Source organism: Tachypleus tridentatus, chromosome 10 (genome assembly GCF_004210375.1).
Source record: "Tachypleus tridentatus isolate NWPU-2018 chromosome 10, ASM421037v1, whole genome shotgun sequence".
NCBI lineage: Eukaryota > Metazoa > Arthropoda > Merostomata > Xiphosura > Limulidae > Tachypleus > Tachypleus tridentatus.
This window is the reverse complement of record NC_134834.1, coordinates 86,182,863-86,205,912: the sequence shown is the minus strand read 5'-3', so window position 1 is coordinate 86,205,912 and position 23,050 is coordinate 86,182,863. Positions and strand designations below refer to the sequence as shown.

Sequence of the window (23,050 nt, the reverse complement as noted above, 5' to 3'; positions counted from 1 at the left end):
TAATTTTTAATCATAACAATAAATCATTTTGCACTCAGACTAGTACTGAAACAGACTATTTCCATAAACAAATCTTTAGTAAAAATATTTCACTAAAAATCTGATCCTGACAGTTATTGAATTGTGGTATCTGTTAGTTCACAGGTGTATTGCTGTAACACTGCAAAGCAAAAGAATAAAAAGCTGAGAAAATTTTAGCATAAGAAATTAGTACAGATAGAGTTATAGGTTTAATTGTTACTATTGTAATGCTATAAGTATAAGAAATAAAACATGACTTTGGAGCACTGGTAGGTTTCTTCTGTTTGTTTGTTTGTTTTTTAATTTCATACAAGGCTACATGAGGGCTATCTCCTCTAGCCATACCTAATTTGGTAGTTTAAGACTAGATGTAAAGCAGCTAGTCATCACAGCCCACTGCCAACTCTTGGGCTACTCATTTACAAATGGGAATTGACTGTCACATTACAATACCCCCACAGCTGAAAGGGCAAAGATTTTTTTGTGTTAAAGGGATTTGAACCCATAAACCACAGATTACAAGTCAAAAACCTGGCAATCCTGGGCCTAGCACTGGTAGGAATGGAAGATTTTGATGACAAAAATTTCTTTAAAATAGTTATTTAATATGAATATAGTACTAAAGAGAGTGGAAGGAGTGGCATTATATGTAAATTGTGAGCTACATCCTCATGAAGTCTAGGATATCATAAAAAATAGCAAGGAAACCGAATCTATTTGGGTTTCTGTTAGTGGATATAAAAGAAAAATAATTTTAGTGAGAATTTGTTACAAACCACCAAACTGATAAAATTAGTGAGAAATTTTACTATGAGATTAATATTTTAGTTGTAGATAAATTCATAATTATGGATGTTTTTCATTTCAGTCATATAAATTGGGAAATGTTAAAGTCAAGCCATGAAGAAGAAAGCCATTTCAAACAATTTCCAAAAATCTATCTTCACCAATTAGTCAAGGAACTTACTAAAAACAATGCTATTTTTAATGTATTGTTAACTTCAAATACAGAAATAATTGAGACGGTGGAAATTAGAAAACTTGTGGATGAAAGTAATCATTGCTTTATTAGGTTCAGTAGTTTGCTGCATATGGGAATAAGGAATAATGATATTTTGGTTACAAATTTCAAAAAAACAAATTTTGAAGGAATGCAACAAGAATTACCTGTTTTGAACTGGACAACCAAGTTATTTGGATACACTGATCAGATGTGGTAAATTTTGAAAGATAAATTTTTAAACATTTAACGTAATTGTTTGTGTTTTCTTACAGCAAAGCTGCATCGGGCTATCTGCTGAGCCCACCAAGGGGAATTGAACCCGTTTTTAGTGTTGTATATCCGCAGACTTACCACTGTACTGGCGGTGGAACATTTAAGGTAAACATTCATTTTAGAAAGAAAAAGGTAAACTGCAAGTAAAAAAACCAGGTTGGCTCACGAAGAGTGTAGTGGTTAAGTGAGCTTGATAAGTATATGCTAAGTTCTGGCTTTAAGATTTTTTAAAAAATAATTTTAGTTTAAAGGATGGGACAACCGAGATGGATCAACACATCCATGTTCCATTGTTTCGTTTGTTTTTTTCATAATGACACTACAGCATTTTATTCTGCAATTACAATTGATTACCTTAATGATAGATACTGTGCTAGTCAACACTACATTCACCAGTTTGTGATGGGCAACAATATCTTATTGCACAACAATTAATGTTTGGGCTAAGACCAAGTACTTCAGACTAAGGATAATGTGATGAATTATCTGCTTTCTAAACAACTGACTGTTGAAGTTAAATCCTTGATCCATGTAAGATTCAAGTCCTGAAGCTCCTATGATTGGTCATCTGCAATGTCCACTCAAATGTAGAACTGTCACTTCTTGCATGGTTCTTAGCCACTGCTGCTATAATGACTGTAGTAACTAAATGGTTTACAAGATCTAAACACTGAACAATTGAACATAATTTTATGGGTTGGCAAAAAATTCCATTGAGGATTTTATGCTGTTGAGTTGGACTGTGTTATACAACAAACTGGTACTCTTGTAGAGGTATGTCCAACATCCAACCATACCTTTAAGACATTTAAAGTTTGTAAGCTATTCCAATGATGCATGTTCCAACCAACCAGTGGTAGTGATGACCGACAAATACTGAAACTTCAAGCAATTCTTTCTTTCTTTGATGTACAGTATCAATACTCAGCATAAAACTCACAAAAAACAACATACATACATTCTACTATCACTAGCATACGTTTGTACAATAAAGGGACAATCTTCATGACAATAAGCCATAACTGGTGCTTTATCTATAGTACCTTGAAATAATGTACATATTTTCACATTCCAATATCCAAACAAAAGGCACATCAACTGTAGTCACTGCAAACAGTGGTAAAGCTATCTTGGATAAAGTGGGTACAAACTGTCACTGTCACAGAAGTTCTTTTATTGGTAAGGTAGCACCAAACATAAGGACTTCAGTATCATAAAATCTACAAGCTATATAGACATATCCAGAAAATAAGTCTTCAGATTCTTTCATCACCAAGTTATCACTATAAGATCATATTCAGAAGTACAAAATCAACAAATTCTTTAATCACTAAAATATACTTAACACTATAAGGACACATACAAAAAATTATATTCATTGTGTTTGTCATTGGCTAAGGTATTAACCATTTATTGTGTATTAACATATTTACAAAACCACCATGAAAAAAACATTTTTATATTAATTTCTATTTCAAATAAAATATCAGAAGTATTCTCCTCACCTTGTTTTTGTGAGCATTAATGGAAGCATAGCGAACAGTTCCTCTAAATCCTGCTGCAGATCGGGGAGGTCGTACTTCTCCAGATACTGTTACATACTGCCGAGCAAGACCAAAATCAAGCATGTACACTTTACGACAATTGTGAGCTTGCCGTCCCATGGAGAAATTGGACTGATAAAAAAATAAAATCTGTGGTTTGTTGCTTCATTTACATGTATATTACTGTAATTTATTTCTGTGAATCTACAGAAAAATTAAGTGCTGAATTTTTTATTACAAAAGGTTTTCTTTGGCCACAGGATTGTTAGCTCTAAAATATTACTTTTTAATACTTTAGCACTGTGTTGAGAATTTACAAAAGTTTTCAATATAGCTTTTATGATAATTAGAAAACCTCTATAAATTAATTTTCAAGTAGAAATGACTTTTTACTTTTCTTGTAGTTCTCCAATATTTGGCTATCTTTATCAGCAAGAGGACTTTTGTATGAGAAAAAAAGTCTTAATGAAACTGAATATTTAAAACTGGCATAAATCTCTTGAAAAATGTGAAGACATATTAGCAGGAAACTGCTACAACTTGTAGAATGTAAGATATTGTTTCCTGTGCTAATACATAGAAAAACAAATCTCAATCATACACAAATAAACGTTTTAGTCAAAACAAAACTCCTGGATGATAGTTTTCCTTTATTTCCTAACAATTGTAAGAGCTATTAGTTTAAATGTTAAAATTTTGTTTTTGATGTATCATTCATGCTATATCATGTTTACTTAAATGTTATTTTACTCAGCTGTTTACCATAGTGAACATAATCCAAATAGTTTAAAAACTATGATATTAATCAAACATTATACATAAAAGTAACATACTGAAATTACAGGTTTTTTCCTTAGCACGAGCATTTACCTTAAATAAAAATGTATTTTAGATTATACACTTATGTAAAACATGTAACAAATAGTTCATGCCACTGCCAGAAACACTTGGCACATTCCCCAAGTCTTTGAACAACATTCTTGCTCCTACACATAGGAATGTATACTTTCCCAGTGTATGATGCAATCAGCATTACATTAAAGCCCTCCACCAGTAAAGGTGACTACTTATCTGAAACACATTTTCATGTAAGGAAAATATTAACTTAAGAAATGATACTCAATCCATAAAGTGGATGTTAACATTTTCTTAAACTGAAAATGTATTTCCAATAATACTTACCTCTGCTGACAATATAGTTAGAATTCCACACTGAGCAGATGGAAGAGCTGGTGCACGCACAATCCATACAGAAAGTATCTGTATAGAACAGGAGTGTATCAAGATAAAGATAATACAATAGCAGGGAAACTGCACTACATCAAGTACAGGGATGCTCTTTACCTGGGACTTAGTTCCTGTATCAAAGGTGGAATATAATATGATTGATAACACAGACCAGCCCAACCAGATGGCTGAGGTTCCACAACTTGGGGTTTGAATTAAGGAGTCATGGTAGTCACATTCAACATTGGTGGTTAGGGCTGTTGTGACCACAACCTGTAACCAGAGAGTGACGTATTTTGCACCACTGGAATCATGATGAGAGGTAAAGCTAAACTGAAGTGGACAAACTTTTCCTCCACCTGAAAAAAATCTAAAAGGCAACACCCCAGGCTTGGAATGATATATGCTGTACTAAACCAAAAGAACAGAACTCATCTGGTCTGGAATTATGAACATTTATCCTCAATCCCCAATCAAGTTGGCAAGAAGTATTCTACTTACCCCTGGAATTATGGAGAGGATATGGAACCTGTGTTCAACTAATGACTTAGGATGGGACTACTTTGCATTTGAAATTATGAGGAGAGAGTGATCATCCTTCTACAAACAATATACAAAACCAACAATGATCAAAGAGAAGGGCCATGAACACCCCAACCAGATAGCTAAGTGTCATATCTGAACCTGAATTACAAGTAGTTTCTCAGATAGACTGGTGCCACTCTTACCGACATAAGGGAAAAACATCCAGGGACCAAAGTAGAGGGCAAAATACTCTGGAGAAAATGCCTCTGTCTTCCACCTCAGCAACTGGAAACTTGGGGGGTGCTAAGGACTTCTGAGCCCCACTAGTAGAGTCTGGGGAAGGGGCATAATAACACATTGGGGAGCCCTCAAAACTGTGCAAGAGGTGAACTAAGTTCCCTACATTTTGAAAACAGACCAATCCCAATTTATTCAGCCTGAAGACTAACAAGGATGGACAGATCCCCTTTAATTTTACTCATGATAGACCAAGAGTGGGAGTCCATAGTAACAAAGTAATAACATCTGGTAGGCAACTAGATTGGTCTTATGGAACACTCCTTTTTAACTGAGCCTGCATCAACCTGTAGTAGTTGTAATGAAAGTAGTTGCTAGTGCAGATTTGAAAAGAAAAAACATACCTGCCCAGGCAACAGCTACCACAGAGTGGATTCCACAGAGTAGCCTAAAACCCTCAGAAAAAGAAACTGCCAGATTATGTCAGTAATAAGATAGGAAAATATTACTAGTCCACATACCAGCCCACACAATGTCTTCCAGAAAGCGATTCCACCAGGTAGCTTATAACGTAGAGATATGATTAATCTGGCGATATATGACACCCAATAGATTCCTCTTGTGCAATGATAATCCATTATAGGCTATCTAAATCAGTTTGCAAAAGCACCTTGTTAAAGTGGTGGGAGATAAGTTACATGAAACAGAAAGATCCAAATGAATGAACAATTGATTTCTAGTACTTCAAAATGAGTTAGCATGAGCCAAATAACATTTGAGGATCATAACAGGACAAACAATCAGGACTGGATTGGTCAAAAAGGTAAGAAATGGTTGGAAACATCAGTGAGAAGGAGGTTCCACACAGAAAGCATCTGAGTTTTCCCTTCTCTGGATGTTATTGGATGTTATAGTCTTGAGAAGCAAACACCTATTGAGATAAAATAGAACAAATGTAGAAGGATAAGGAGTTCAATGCACATGAACTGCAAATAACTCTGACTGATGACATCTACAAGCCAACAACGAAACAAAAATACACTTGAAACAATGAACACAAAGCTTAGGGCTCAAAGGGAGGATGAGACAATGTATGTAAAATCCTAATTTAGTAATTAAAAACATATTTTGGGCTAAATAAAATGAAAGACTTCGAGTAGGCCTGATAGCACTTGGGACTCAAAATCCTTCTGATATTTGTAATGATAAAAAATATTGGAGAAGGATGCCTTCTAGAATGTCACTTCCACTTAATACACCACTGGCTGAACTAGGGAGGAATTTAGTTAAATACAAAGAAACTTTAGAAATTAAACCATTATATCAGCAAAGAATTACATAACTTCCAAACATGAATAACTGAATTTCCAAACCGATTTTCTCTGGGTCGTGAATGTCTGAGATTGTCTTGACAGAGACTGCCAATGTGGACATTCCTGCAGAAACCATGTTTGAGCTAGTCAATATAGTGCAACAGGGAGTGAGATGAACCAGTAATAATCCAGGGCAATAGCTTAAACATGAGAAAGGCTTACAGATGTAAACCTGTCCAGTCATGAATGAATGCTCTACTGCCAACACTTGAGAATGAGGTATTAGAGACTAAAACAACTGCAAATGAGAATTTCAATGAGCTGTAAAGGCATTGAAATGAGAGCAAATCCAGTAAAACCCAATAATGTAGCATCTATTCTGTCAGAACAATCTATTTTGGTTCAGACAAGTGATCTGTAATTAAATACTTCACTTCTGGAACATGACAAGGATTAATACAATGAGAATGAGCCCAGTTGAGGAGATCCATGGTATGAAAACAAGTCTTAAGAAAGAGCAATTCTTTAATCAGGAATCTGGGATACCATCACAGAATTGTTGGAATGTATCACAACAGTTTTTCTCTTCAGGTAATACTGACTTTGAACCATTGCCTGATGTATTGCAGAGAGTTAGAGAACATTGATATGGAGGGTAGGCTCATCTTCCATCTAAATACCTTGGAACTCCTGGCCCTGAAGCTAAGCTCCACATTCCTGAAAAGATGCATCTGTGAATGATCTCAGGATGAGGTGGCAGAAGGGGTACTCCAATAGTAGTGTTATTCCAATCTAATCATCATTCACAACTGATAATGTTGCTCCTGAGTAATGAAACAGGATGATCCAAAGGATTGGAATGCATGACCTATTGGTTGCACAGTGACCAGTGAAGGGACCTCATACATTCTTGTCCTTAAGGAATGAGAGACTTGATGGATGCTCACATCCTCAAAGAGAGAACCCTTTGTACAGTAGTATGGTTCTTTCCTTGGCTTGAAACCTAACAGAAATTGGTTAAGTCCAACTTAAGTGATTATTGAAAAAAACACACCTAAGGAATGAGTGTTGTTCTGCTGATTGACAGAATAGCTCTAGAAGAAACCAATCATCCATATAATGATGTGTGTATAAGCCCAAGGAATGCAGCTGATGAAAAAAAACAAAAAACAAACAACACTGTATAAGAAGCAAGACCAATAGGTAGAGCCCTGAACTGCAACAACTGACCCTTGTGCGAAAACCTGAGAAATCTCAGGGAGATTTCAGCTATGGGAATATGGAGATAATCATCAGTAACACTGAATTTAGTAATCCAGAGCCTTGGTGCAAAGAACTATTACAGATTGAGAAAAGATTCCACTGTAAAGCAAGAAGGATCTAAAAATTGGTTAAGACAGATTGATATCTGGATGCCAATTTCCTGTCTTTGTGGGTATGACAAATAAACAATAAAATCCTAAAAAAATGGGATCAACCCTCTATACTGCCCTTTTGACTAAACCTTCTTATGGCTGTGGATTAGTTGAAGATGAAAAAGCACCAAGTTGTACAGATAATGGTAGAAGGGATGTAAATTGAATAACCAACCCTGAATCCAGAACATGAGGTACCTATGGATCCCTCATGAAAGAACTTCCTTATATCCAGAAAGTGATGTAAATGTGTTTCCACTGTTCCTCCTTCTCGTCATATTCACGTTTCTAACATCTCTGCAATTGCAGCAAACAACATGGGATTGAGAAAAAAAACTTTCCATAACCACCCAAGGGCTGAAGACAGTAAATAAACACTTTCTAACAAAGCATCTCTAACCAGTAATTTCCAACAACAAACCAGTCAAAAAATCTCACACACACTCATCTCTACTAACTAGATGAGTAATAATGAAATTCCTAGTAAGGGTAGGGTCTCAGTGAATGATTTTTAAACACTTATAAACAAGAGTAATGTTTAAAATCCATATTAAATAAAATATAAAGTATCAGTTAAGAACTTTTTAGATACAACACTCATATTAATTTTTTCTATCACTTTTCTAGCTTTTCAGAAATATGCAAAATGTAAAAAAATAAAATAAAGAATAACTGAAACTGTAAGTGCTCAATAAATAAAGTATATTTCAAAATCTCACAGGTTTAACATCTCTGTGAAGAAATCCAACTTCATGAATGCTTTCAATGGCTTTTAATATTTGCAACCCCAACCGTAGTGTTGTACTGAGGCTAAAGGCGCTACGAGGTTGACTACGACGTAATTCTGCAAGATTCTTCCCTTGTAATTGCATCACAACATAGTTGAAACGATCGTTGCGTCCACATCCACAAAATCTACAGACATGTTCCTTCCCTGTAAATATGTATGCAACAGATTTGACACATTTTCCTTATTTGGATGTGTACTGTGTTTCAAACTAGATAGATACTATGCTAATAAGAGTAAGTTTAAAACATACACTGGACTAAACCAGAAGGATAAAATCAGTAAGCTTGTCTTCAGTGTTATCATACACTGAGGTGATCACATGAAATGGGTTTTTGTTTGTTATTTAGCACAAACCTATACAATGGTTTCTGTCCTGTATTCACTGTGAGTACTAAAACCCACTTTTCAGCTTCTGGGGGACCAAACAGAATAGAAAAACCTTGATACGTATATGATATACATATTTATATTATACATGTAGTATAATGATATAAATAGAACTATGTAAAAAGTTAGATGAAATATATTTTATAACAAGAGTGTTGTGTATGCTTTGATATATTGACCCATGTAATACCTGCTGAAAAATCACTAAACTGACTTTCAATCTGTCTAATAATAACTGAAGATAAATTATAATAAATAATCCTTTTCACTTTAAATTCCATAACTATACATCTTGAGGCTAAAGCATACGATAAATGTGATTGAAACTGCAAAAATAATGAATGAATGAACGACCAAATATGCAATAGGGGATTGTATATGCATGACAAGTATAGTATGTTATTTCAGAAAAAATGCTCCTTATAAATACATAAGACACAATGAATAATATACTATAATAAACAGGTTAAATCTTTTCAAAGGAAACATTTTTTTGAGGTCCAGAAATGAATACTAATTTCACAAACCTTGAAGTTTCTTCAAGACAGCCACTTCCATTTTGAGTACTTGTTTAGCTTGCTTAGCTGACTCTAGTTTGATGGCAACCAACTCTTTCGTTACAAGGTCTAATCCCTCATAAATCTCACCAAATCCACCTCCTCCAATCTTCTTTACCTTAAAAAGTATTTAAACCTTAAATGACCTTATAAAATTCTAGCAAGTTTTTATAAAATAGAGAAAATATGAAAATTTATATCACTATTTTTATTGCATCTATCAAATTAAAAGCTCAACTATTGAGCGTGCAGGAGTTTATGTTAGAAAACAAAGTGTAGAGTTCTCTAATCATTTCTAAATTTGTATATAATTTCTTTAGTATAATACATATCTTTGCAACTTTTTATAGGGTAATGAAGAAAATATATTTCAATCAATTTTTACACTGTTACAGTTGTTGGTGAGTCCTTTTCATTCTGTCAACAACCATCTGATATCTGGTTATGAAGGTCCTTCACACAGTGCATCATCTTATCCAAAGGTATTCAGTCTCTACCATGCACAATCATTAAGTAAACTACATAAACTCTCAGTTAAAAGCCAGACTTCTCTGATGCAGTCAGAATATCATAACATCCATCCTGGATAAAAAGCGGTGGGTTGCAATGTATTTCAGAAGTAACAGCCTGCTTGGAATGCATTTTAATTGTAAAAGTTTTAAACTTAAACCAGGTAGATTTCTTTCTCAAATACTGTAAATAGGGATGCTCACAGAGATGGAGCAAGAAAGAAAAACTGTTATAATAAAAGAGAACTAGACCATCAGATGCTGAACTTTAAAAGATAAAATGTAACTTACATAGACTACAACAACAGTGAGTGGTGGAATAAAGCAGAGCCTAAGCAGAATCCAGAACCAAAGTGAAAAGTATTGGACTGTATTTATCTTGAACAATTGAGGGGAAAGAGCCAAACAAGAGAAACTGGACAGGAAAACAACAGAAGGAAAAATATTCTTCTCAGCATAGTACATCTTTACCCTACACAACCTTTAATTAAGGTGAAAAGGGGATTGGACACTATGAATCTATCATAGCTATTAAAGCTATCCACAAAACTATAATCTTCTGCTGACAGATCACAAAAAGTATAAGCCTTTGAAACAAATTTGCAATTATTAATTTATTGATGGTAAAAAGGCATTTAAACTCAAGAGTTTATCATATTTTTTTTTTAAATCCTAGGCTTTAGTATCATAATGTTTGACAGTTTATGCTTTCATAGCTTTCAATATTTTGTTAATTGTTTGTTTGTTTTTGAATTTCATGCAAAGTTACACAAGGGCTATCCTCACTAGTCATCCCTAATTTAGCAGTGTAAGACTAGAGGGAAGGCAACTAGTCATCACCACCCACCGCAAACTCTTGGGCTACTCTTTTACCAAAGAATAGAGGGATTGACCGTCACTTTATAATGCTCCCACAGCAGAAAGAGTGAGCATATTTGATGCAATGGGGATATGAACCCGCGACCATCGGATTACAAGTCAAACACCTTAACCCACCTGGCCATGCTGGGCCCTTTTATTAGTAAATATAAAATCTGACATTAATATTTTAGTAAATATACAAAAGGATTAAACAGATTACATTAATACAAAATTGTGCTTGTATTTAAAAACTGCTACTTTTATTTTCGAACATCTCTTGAAAAAGTTTTGAACACAAGCAAATTCCTACAGAAACAACACAATAAAGCTTTAGATGTAGTGTGATTCTTATTACACCACCACTAACACTCTTACAAGCAGCATCAGTACACTACAGTTTACAACAAATTAAACTCAAACTTTGAGGAATTTTGCCAACTATGTGTTGCAGGCTACACTGATGTTTTCCTAGAATATTTAGTGTTTGTTTCAGTTTCTGCAGTTGTGCCAGTTTCCAGTGTTCCTTGTTAATCTATTTTTCTGCCCAAAGCTATCTCAACTTTCACTTCACAGAAGATCATGCAACTTGATAACAGCAGTACTAGAGAGGCCTAATCAACTAGCAATTGTGCCCGAGTCAAAATTTATTCAAACAAAAATTCCTACTGAGCTAACAAGCCCTCAACTAAATTAACTTTAAACAATGAAAGTGTATGAATGCTGATTTTTATTTTTCTGAAAATCTTTATTCAATCTGTATGCATGATAGTTTAGCACATATACAGTTTTAGTTGTCCATGAATTCAAAGTTGGGATTTTTCATAACTCTAATGCAAGCTGTTAAAAACATCCTTGCCAATTCAAGGATGCAGTCTGAGATTACCAAGGTGAAGTAAAAACAACTTAAGGCTGAAGAGCAGCTCTTACACTACACAACCTTTTCAAATGTATTTCTGAAGAAGTTACACGTATAATATAAATATATAAAATACTTATTTTCCAATCAAACACTGAAAACTGTATAATCTTGTTTTAAGAGCACAACACTCAACAAAATGATGAACATGCTTAAACCAGTAAAAATAATTGCATACATGTACTTGTTGAAGGAACTAATTATGAAGCATATTCTATAAAGTACTAATGAAAAAAGTGTCACTCATTTAACATAACTTGTCTGTAGTACTACTTTATAAAGCACTGTAGATATTTTGTATAGGTATTTCAATGTGCTCACATTAACATTTCTATCTGTCAATCCTTGTATAAACGATAGAAGTGCGTTAACATATCACTACTCTCTCAATCTTTTCACTCACAAATGTAACAACTAATGAAAAACTCACAATCTACAGAGGGGAAAAAAAACCTTCAGTCCCTAACCCTCAACTGACCAAGTTATTTTTTTATTGTTCATGTCTTTGGGGTCCACATATTATGTCATACTGAGTGCTTTTATAAATATTTCAGCCTGTTACATCATTTCATGTACAGAATTGAAAATATAAAATCACTTTTGTACATAAATACACTGGGGAACTCAAACTGCAATGAACATTATTAACTGCAGTACTGACATTATTTTACATTACGTGTTTTTGTGCGACTCGTTAAGGGCCCTGTAACCAGTAACACTAAAGATTCTTCAAGGATTTAGGTGCATAAATAGTTTAGAAAAATGTGTTAAAAATACCATTAATATATGATCCATACCAGTAATTTTAGGACTTATAATTACCTACACATTGTTACTTTAATAAAGATATAACCCATAAACACAGAAATATCTTTATGAAGAAAGTATGTACTGAGAAAATTTAAAAAGTTTAACCCACACATTTAAAAGCACAGTTTTAGATAACTTTAAATGAAGAACTAGGAAGTATTTGAACTTACCACTTTCCATCTTTCTTTAACTACATGTCCAGGTTGCAGTAAGTCTTCACTTGTCATAGTGATTTGAATATAAAGTTCCTCAAGATTATATTTTTCACCATTGTAGGAACTGCAGTACTGTTTATCAGTTTAGCTGTACATACAGACACTGACTATTACAACAGTGTTGAAACTATCTTCATAAATACACAAGGAAATTATATGAAAGAACAGTGATGTATCATTACACTATTTTACATATAATTGTTAATCTTTATCAACTGGCATAAATGAATATCTTAATTGTTTTAATTATATATCACAACGAGTATCTTAATCAAAATTCATTTTAAGATGCTAGACTTTTTGTATGTTTTTTTTCTGGAAAACTTTCAGCAAAAGGATCTGCTCATAAATAGTACAAAATAGTTGATTTTTTTTTTCAGTTAAAGGTTCATCTAAGAGTTTATCAAAACCAGAACTGAACTTTTTTTCTTTATTAGAATAAACTAAAATTATATCCTAAAAATAACAATGTTGTTAGGAACTAAAAGGTGCTTGTGGATAGCTCACCAATTTTTCTGTTATAGAGTGGTGTTCTTAACTGTAATAACATTCCCAAACAGTATCACTGAAGTAATACTATTATACTGATGTAGTATATTCATTAAAAGTACTGAAAAACTCAGTTTTGATTTCATGTGGTCAGTCTAGGTATTATGCTTATTTGTTGGTTTTATCTCTCTTTACCAAAACAAAAATCATAAATTATGTTAAATTCCTTTTTAATATAGCACATTTATAAAAACTGAAACAAGCTCATCTTTTCACATGAATTATCAATCATTTTCAAATAATTAAAATCCCACAATAGCTACAATTCAATTTTTTTGGCAGTTCTTAATTTTGTTTGATATATTTTACTTGTCTGGATAATTACATTTCTTGTCCAGTTCAAATTACTATGTCCAATTTTTATCTTCTATGACACGAGTTTAATGACAAGTGGATATAATCATACTAAAAGAAACAGTAACACATTAACCATCAAAACATGTTGACACTTATCAGGACTCTTGCTAAAGCACTTTTAATTCTAAAGTTATCTTTTGTAACAAAAACAGACTTTTCATCACTAGATGTCTTTTCTTTGACAACATTTGTTTCAATTTCAATAGTAATAAACCAGGAGCATGAAATATCCTAAAGGAAATATCTTTCTTTTTATACATAAACAGTGTTTTTGCTCTTTTTTTACATAAGAGCAATGAACTTCTTACAAATCTCTCTGACTAACTACAGAAAAACAAGTAACAAATTGGCAAAAATAACAGCAGCAAAGACCAAATAATTCTTTAAACAGGAACATAATAAACACAAAAACTTGCCTATTGAATACTTTACAAGATCAAGATGCTAGCACATAAGTAATGTACATTAGTCAGTTACACAAAGATGAACTATTTAAAAGTATAATAGTTAAACAGCTATCACCACTAGAGTTTATTTGTTAAAATGTAGAACAAAAATAAAGCTAGACTTATTAAAGTAAAACAAACATTCTCAAATATGAGAGGACTCTGCAAGATGCACAGCCATTAACTTCTCTTTTTGCAATAGCTAAGATGTAAACCAAAATTTATTAACAAAGACAAAGCTGTCATTCAAATGCAGAACCCAAGGAAAAAGTTACAAAAAACGTCTCAAAATACTTACTTCCCAAGATGCCCAAAACATATCAAACTGAGGTCAAATTAGGACAGACTGTAACAATCAATAAGGTGTCAAACAAGTCAATGTGAAGAGTATAATTATTCGTACAAAATCATGAAGATGAAACAAATTTTATGGGTGATCACAGCTTCAACAGATATTATCGTACAGAAAGGACTCCTTATGGTCAAACATTATTTTCATGTGTATATGATAATGAATATTAGAAATTTTTTTATTTGTAATTTAAGATTTGTTGACTCAGTTTTTAAAAGATATACTTCATGGCAAAAATGTAGGCTTCATGCTCAAGCAAGCTGCTTAAAATAACCTGGTACATCATTATATCAACCAACAAGTGATAATTCTATCCCAGGTGAACATGTAAACTGAACAAATGGTGCATTGTCTGCTTACGACTTTAGTCGTACAAGCTCATTAGACAGATTATTGATATTTTCTAAAATAATAATAAATGTTGCTTTTTCTATGCTTGGTTATACAGAGATAGTTTGATGTTAATAAATAATAAAAATATTTAAATTTCTCATTCTCCTGTGATAAAAAACAAATACTTTCATAACAAGGAACTGTAACTACAATATCAGAGATTTTTTTACTTAATTAGAAATATATACCATTTTCTTTCTGTTGGTAAAATTAAACTAAATGGATACAGCTTAAGTACTGACATTATCTTGCACTTTTTAATATTCTTGTTCTAAACAATATCATTGATCAGTAATACATTTCCATTACATGTGCACAAAAGACCAGAGTAGAAATAATTCTACTTGTTAACTGACAAGATTCATTTCATATTTTTAATCATGTTAGAGTTAAAACTTTTTTCTCCCCTTATAAATAAACCAAAAAATATATTGTATACACTGTCTGAGAAAAAAAAATGATTTGTTTACTCTGAACTAAACATTACCAGATGGTAACCTCTGTATAATTCAAAGGCAAAGGTGAGTGACCTCACTACAAATGTGATTATTGTTTTTAGACTTAAGGACCATAATCTACTTGTTGTCTTGAGGTACATTTTTTAGAATTTTCTAAGCCAGTCTGCTATCAGACACTTCAACTTTTACAAATAAGAGAGAGCCAAAAATAGTTTTTTTTTTTTGTTCTGTTAGCCATACATATTGCTATTGTTAGCTTAAGCTGTCAGCACAAGCACCCAAACATTTATGCTTGTGTGGAGCATTTGTATCAAATTACAATTCTTGAAATACTTTTGTTTACAAATAAAAATTCACACATACCTTTTAGTAATTTCACAATTCTACTATCAAAATGTGATATTCACGAATAGAAAATCAATAGAAAATGTTTCTATAATTAACGTGTTTATTTTTGTCATGTACTAAATAAAGATGTTTTTCTTAAAAATTATAATTCAAACATTCTTCCTACTTCTCTATAGTTAACTTTATCCAAGATTTTTAAACCAAATACCAATCCTTTGACAATAACATTAATTTATATATATATTTCATGTATTTACTACTTTCTTCAGAATATTATATAGCAAAGAGTTTGCAAGTAAATACACATTTACTGTTTTCACTTATGTTAAATTATGCATACGATTACAGCACGCAAAAATAAAAATGAAAAATTAACATATTCAAAAGTAACAATGTTCTTGAAAATAGTTACTGGAGAACATAATTCAAACTATAATAATGTCTAGGTTTTAATTCTTGAGCATCACTAAAGTAAAAAACATGCACTGCAAATGTTTATATTATTGTTTCTTTAACTGATCCAATTAATCATACAAAAGTTAAAATAGCACATTAACAAACATATGAAAAAGAAAACTTGTGAAAATAGACTAATTCATTAAACTTTAAGTAGATAACTTGAGACAATTCATACAGTAACACTTTTTAACAGATAACTTAAGATTAAATAACTTTAATAACTTTAAGCAAACATTTTTTTTAAATTAAAAATGTTCAACATTTGCTCTGAAATGTATAAATATTTTTTGCAACTTTAGTTTATAATATCTGTGTAGGAGTCTAATGTATTACAGAATAACTTCCCAATAATAATTTAGTTCATGTTTTAACTTGAGCTGTGTTCTAATTTTAAGATCAACTACAAGGATTGTGATAGATTTTGTTCTCCCAGTAATATGAAGATTTACCAGTTATTTGGTTTCTTTATAAATAAATGTTTACTATTATGAAAAACTAATTACTTCTAAACTTATGAAGGTTCTTGATAATGCATGGTTTATGATATTGTTATATTTAAGAAAGATATTTACTTAAGTACAAATTGGTTGAGCATTTATTACCATATTAGAGAATCAATACGAACTTGTATAGTGCACTATCTGTTATGTAAACCAAATCCATCTTAAAACATTTAAGTGTAAATGTGCAACTACATCACTTCTCTAATGAGGTTAAGGTTAACTAATACTTGTGCAAAATCAGCCATGGCAAAATGCCCTGTGAAGGCATTCCAATAATGAAAACATTCATGTTAACAAGCTAAAAGAATAAATATTAAAATGACATTATATAAAATATATGGGACACATAACAGAAGCTTTTCCTAGTATCTTAATGTTTAGAGACAACCAGGAACCATCTCAACTGTCCCATTCACTGAGCCAAACTAAAAAAAACATTTAAAGCCAGCCCTTATCATTCATATACCTATCAAGCTTTCTTTTAAAGTTACTCAAATTTACTGCCTCCACAACATCCGAAGACAATCCATTCCATAAGACAATTACCTTATTTGAAAAATAAAATTTTCTTAGCTGAAGATGGCTTCTACTTCACCTAAATTTATATTTGTCCCCTAGTTCTATAATTCTTACTGTTAAGTATAACAAATGTTAATGCATCAACACTATCAATTCCTGTTACAATCTTAAACACTTCAATCAGATCATCCCTAACTCTTTGTTTTTCAAGGTAAAACAATTTGAGAGAATTCAACCTCTCCTCATATGACAACCCTTCAATCCCAGGTAGCATGTCAGTAATCCTCCTCTGGACCCTTTCCAACAAGTCAGTATCTTTCCTAAGATAAGGAGCCCAAGACTGGACACAATACTCCAAATGTGATTTAACCAGTGACTTGTACAATGAAATTATACTCTCTTTAGTCTTATATTCAATACTTCTGTAGACACAACTTAAAATCCTATTTGTCCTACCACTAACAACAGCACATTCCTTGGATGGCTTCAGAGACTGATCAACAATTACATCAAGATCCCTTTCTTTCATGACACTGTTAAGGTTATTCCTATTCAAATTATACTTTATTTCAAATCATGATAACCCACACATACAATATCTTGTATTTATCAATTAAAACCATCTGCCATTTATTTGGACAATTCACTAAATGATCTGAATCCTTTTGTAAGACAGCAACACCCAAGATGAAATCTGCATATGCAGTTTTTTTATGCATTAACACTTTTAACATCAGAGCAGGCTTCATTATGCTGAATTACTAACAAAACAAACTCCAATATACTTTAAATATCTGGTAGAATTATTAATCAAATGATGCACATTTCTTTACAATGCCCAAGCACTTTCTAGTATACTAACTCAGATGCTCCAAAGAGTACTTCAGAGAGTCCATGCAACTCACCAGCAAAACATTATTAATTATGAATTCAGAAAAGTTACAAAGCAATTGATGTTCAAAGTAATCGACATGAATTTCAAAACAAGCTACATATCTAGATCTTAAATAAGATTCTAAAGGTGGAGGTAAATCAATTTTTTATAATTTTTTAAATATTATTTTCTCACTTTAAAATGTTTAAGTTTAAAGCTGTAGTCAGTATTCTTCCACATATCAAAGATTTTATAAAGAATTTATTCATTCATTTGTTGTTAAACATAGCTAAACATTGGGCCATCTGTGCTACATCCTCCATGGGTATCAAAACCTAATTTTAAAGTCATAAGCCTTCAAACTTACTTCTGAGCCACTAGAGACCTCTATGAAGAGAAATAATTTATTTTGTTAATAAAATAAATACTCCTGTCAATAGCGCTTTTCTGTATACCTTTGCTGCTTTACAGTAACAACAAATGTTTGTTGTAATGAACATATAAAGGCTGTTGTTAAAACAATAAAAAATTATCTAGAAAAATACAAGTTATATTAACTTAATTAGACAGCACAGAAACCATGAAAAGAAATGGCTAAGATATTAAATGTGCCATTTGATACAAAGTATAACTTGCTGTTCACATAAGACAAATACCCAAGTTCAACAGTGGCATTTTAATTTGTATCAGTATTCACACAGATAAATTACTTACTATATTGAACTAATTTGTATTATTCTATTACACACACGTGGATCAAACAACTACTAACAAAATTAAAACTCTTGTCATACATATTACTTTAACATTTCATTTATTTTTCCAATAATTTCTCAACTCTAAGAAGTGTTTCTAATTAATATATACACATGTATAGCATATACAAGACATGAATCTCAAACAACTTTTTTATACACATAGTTTGCTGCAATTTGACACTAAATTTGTAAGTACTAAAAAACCTAATACCTTTTTAACTCTTATTATTCTATTATATTTTTCTGATGTACCTAATGCATGTTTTTCCAAAACCTTTTCTGAAATTGAAACATAAGCTATTAATACCACATTTCAAGCTCTGATGCCTATAGAATTTATATAATTGATTATAATTAAATATTAGATAAACTACAACAATATTCTGGTACAACCAGTTTAAATCTAAGTACTATATTTGTTATACATTTTACAAGGTTTCATTTAATTGGATAAATAATTTTACATGTAATTGCATCATTGTGGTAGCCTAACACCTTTCAAATGCAAATAATTCTAAGTGTAAAAAATGTTGACTTTTTATTGGATAATTTTATAATGGAGATGCAATTTCTTGAGAAAAGTATTTTATCATTCAAATTATTATACAGTTTGAGCTATTCTGAGTGTCAGCTCAGGTAAAAGTGACCAGCACAATGTAACCATTCTCTGCACATGAAATTTTAACAGACTCTCCACTGACAGCAGTAATAATTGTGCTCCATAATAATGACTGTGTGTGCATATGTTATAAATATTAACACTTTTGTAAAACACCTGTCAAAACATTTAGTTTTCAACTGACAAAAATGATAAAAGCAAGAAAAATAAACACACTCCTGTAATTTATTTAAAGTAATTTCAGTTTTCTCAGTTTATTAAACTGAGAAACACTTTACAACTGATCTGATTTTTCTTGCTACTATATATTTCATGTAAAATGTAAAAGACAAATCAAATGCACTGTCAAACTTTCAACAGAAGAAGAAAAAAAGGAAAATAGAAAAATAACTTGTACTTTCACAATCATGCTTATGAAATTCAAGATGTGTTAAATGCTTTTTTTAAAAATAAAATAAAACAGCAGTGGCTAGTGACAATGCTAACCCTATATTATCTTGCAACAACAACAACAAAAACATTTATTAATGATTTCATACCCCCCTTGTCCTTACAAATAATATCTATATTATATCATGTTAATATTCTTTTCTTTTACATAAATTTCATAATTTAAATGTGTTAATACAATTTACCATTTTAATATTTAATTTTAACCATATCGTAATCAAATGACAAAACTTCACATCTGTGATTTTCCAATAAAATTAATTTGGACGCTTTCCTTCATGTAAATAAATATAATATTTTCATAACATTACATTTTATTGATAAATTTACTAAGTTACTATATACAATACTATAATACTACAATATAGGCCTGTATTAGGTTACACTACAATCCACAGTACTTCATCACACATTTTCAAGATACATTGCACTCGGGTTGTAGTACGGCATATTCAAAATCGCTTATCCACCAAGTCAGTTCTGACACTAACAATTTTGGATCATCATTTCTTATGAAATAAAAAAGCAGTTTACACTACAGCAAAATATTGAATACTTAGGGTCACTCAGAATTATACAAGCTTACCCAAAACAAGTTCGGCAGACATCTACTTTCGTAGTATTTCGGCGACTTACCGATCCATCTCAATTTTCCGCATAAGTCTACCCACAATCCTGCAGAACGTCCAAGTAGTGTAATGCGTTTAACGCCATCTAATGGAATCTTTGATAACTATTCTACTTTTCCCTCCTGAAACGTTTACCAAAACCAAAATTTAATCTGCAAAGCGTCTGCCCATCGCCTGAAATCTATTCACTCACATTTAGAGAAAAATAAAAAAATTGGCTTTCTTCAGAGTTTATCTAAAAATTATTCAATAAAATAATGTACTAAATTTATTATATATACATATGTTTTGCTTTACCTGAATTGTAAATCATATTCAAATATACGAATCACTTTTGTTTTGGTCAGAAATATTCAGCAGATCTAATAGGATATACTCATAACTAAATTTATTAAAGCGCTACCTCGTGAGAGATCTTCTCACTCTAACGGAGATAGTTACTACAGAGGAAAGATTAAAAACTGCAACTTCGAATAAATCACAAGAGAGGAGTGTGTGTGTGTGTGTGTTTTCTTATAGCAAAGCCACATCGGGCTATCTGCTGAGCCCACCGAGGGGAATCGAACCCCTGATTTTAGCGTTGTAAATCCGTGGACTTACCGCTGTACTAGCGGGGGGCACACACGAGAGGAACAAACCAACACTGGCTGTACTTCAGACAGAGCACCTTCATGAAATATGGGCATTACCCGAAGTTCGAACTTTGACAAAGCAAACCAGCAACTAAACAATCCTAGCATTGCAACACAAACTATACTGGCTCTCAGTATGTGGTTAGGACTTCTTTAATCCTTCCGTTATGTTTATGTTGCAACACGACCACATGCGACAAGGTATGTGAGGCTTCAAGTTTCACCCAACTACACAGTAGGTACACAAAGGTTTTCAGCAAACTATAGCTGCTCCAGCTTTGGCTCCAGAAACGTAATGTAACTCTAATCAGGTTAGGCCATTGACTTGGGGGGAGTGCAGTAGATAGCTTGTACCAAACGTTTGGTGCTTAGCCTAGCTTTTCAGGTAGTTGTGTACTAATGGGATTCTGGGATTGGTATCCTAGAAATTTTTGTACTGTGGAAATTGTCAATCAGTTTTCCTATGCAACATGTGAACTATGTTTTCACTGGATAGTCACATGGCCAGCCAAACCAAATCCAAGAGCAATGGAATGTATATGTAATAGATGGAATCATAATACCTTTGTGTTAACAAGGGGTGTATCGTGATTTATTATAGACTAGGTTTAATACGTTGGTTTGATGTCATTTGGTGTAAGAACCAACACACGAAATTCATTACTTGCTTCTCAGGTAGCAGGCAGCATTAATCTAAACAATGATCTGTTCAACAAGAAATGAAACATCTAGAGTTACTCTGATATTATGAACGGTTTTCAACCAACTAAGTGAACTAAGGTGCCCAGTGGTTCAACATCTTAGACTTGGGATTCAGATGCCGGCAGGTTTAATTGAGTAACAAGAAAAGACCTATGACTGCTTTTGACATTCAAGATGGGTATTATAAGTTTGGCATCATGTCATTCAACTTACGTAATAACATAACATAACGTTTTGTAACAACATGGAACTTATTGGTCCATCTCTGCTGATCCATCTTCTAAATTAAATGAAAACTATTAGTAAGTAAGTTTAAGAGAAAGCTTGAGAGGTGAATGAATGACAAGGGCTGGCTTTGAGAGTTTTAAAAAATTTATTTAAATTTATTGCTTTCACAACATCTGAAGGCAATCCGTTAAAAAAACCAATCATCCTATTAAAAAGATAAAACTATATTAGAGAAGATGACTTCCTACCCTGAAAAAAATTATACGTGTGTCCGTAGTCTTACTTTTCCCATTGTTAAAGGCCCGGTATGGCAAGGTGGATTAAGGCGTGCGTCTCGTAATCTGAGGGTCACGGGTTCGCATCCCTGTCGCACCAAACATGCTCGCCTTTTCAGCCGTAGGCGCGTTATAAACAGTCAATCTTACTATTCGTTGGTAAAAAATAGTAGCCCGAGAGTTGGCAGTGGGTGGTGATTACTAGCTGCTTTCCCTCTAGTCTTACATTGCTAAATTAGGGACAGCTAGCGCAAATAGCTCTCGTGTAGCATTGCGTAAAATTCAAAAAAACAAACAAATCCATCCAAATCATATTTGTTCCCTGCTGGTGTAGCGATAGGTCTACGGATTTATAACGCTAAAATCAAATTATATTTATAATTCAAATTATGGTATCCTGTATGTATTATCTGCACTTTTTGTAATTAAAACCCATTCGTCATTTTTAACCAACTTAGTAAATGATTTAAGTTCTGTAAATTAACATGATCGTCTTCATAGTTACTAGAATCCTAGAGCTTAATGTTATCTCTAAATTTAATTCATTTTTCACCTTTCCTACATCTTTATTATTGATGTAAGTCAGAAAGAACAAGGTCCTAAGATTGAACTCTGAAGTACCCCATTGTGATATTAATCTAGTTTGACTAAACTCCATTGGTAACAACCCTCTACTTTCTTCCATTCAACTAATCTTCTATTTAATTTGCTAACTTATTCCCCACCCCTACAGATATTTTTTTTACAAGCCTTCTATGTGAAACCTTCTCATATGCTTCATGAAAATCCAGATACACACTCTTATCTTCATATTCATAAAAATAACCTTTTCAGATACTAATGGAGATTACACTTAAGAGGGTTGCAATGAGAATAAAAGTCAATGTTTCTTGGTT

At 32.4% G+C, this 23,050-nt stretch overlaps 1 protein-coding gene across 3 annotated transcripts in view; it reads right to left on the bottom strand.

Moving 5' to 3' along the window:
* LOC143229790 (uncharacterized) overlaps positions 1–20,376 on the bottom strand; it is a 42,958-nt gene extending 22,582 nt beyond the window's left edge. The window contains exons 1-5 of one of the 3 annotated variants that reach the window (XM_076462572.1): positions 20,275–20,376; positions 12,559–12,691; positions 9,263–9,410; positions 8,278–8,492; positions 2,803–2,973 (exon numbers count right to left, since the gene is read on the bottom strand). In XM_076462572.1, coding sequence (XP_076318687.1) covers positions 2,803–2,973; positions 8,278–8,492; positions 9,263–9,410; positions 12,559–12,615 — 591 coding nt within the window. In that variant the 5' untranslated portion in view covers positions 12,616–12,691; positions 20,275–20,376. Of the gene's footprint in view, positions 1–2,802; positions 2,974–8,277; positions 8,493–9,262; positions 9,411–12,558; positions 12,735–20,274 lie in introns of all 3 variants that reach the window. The other 2 variants (XM_076462573.1, XM_076462574.1) reach the window with 2 other exon arrangements.
* Between the last annotated feature and the right edge of the window lie 2,674 nt (positions 20,377–23,050).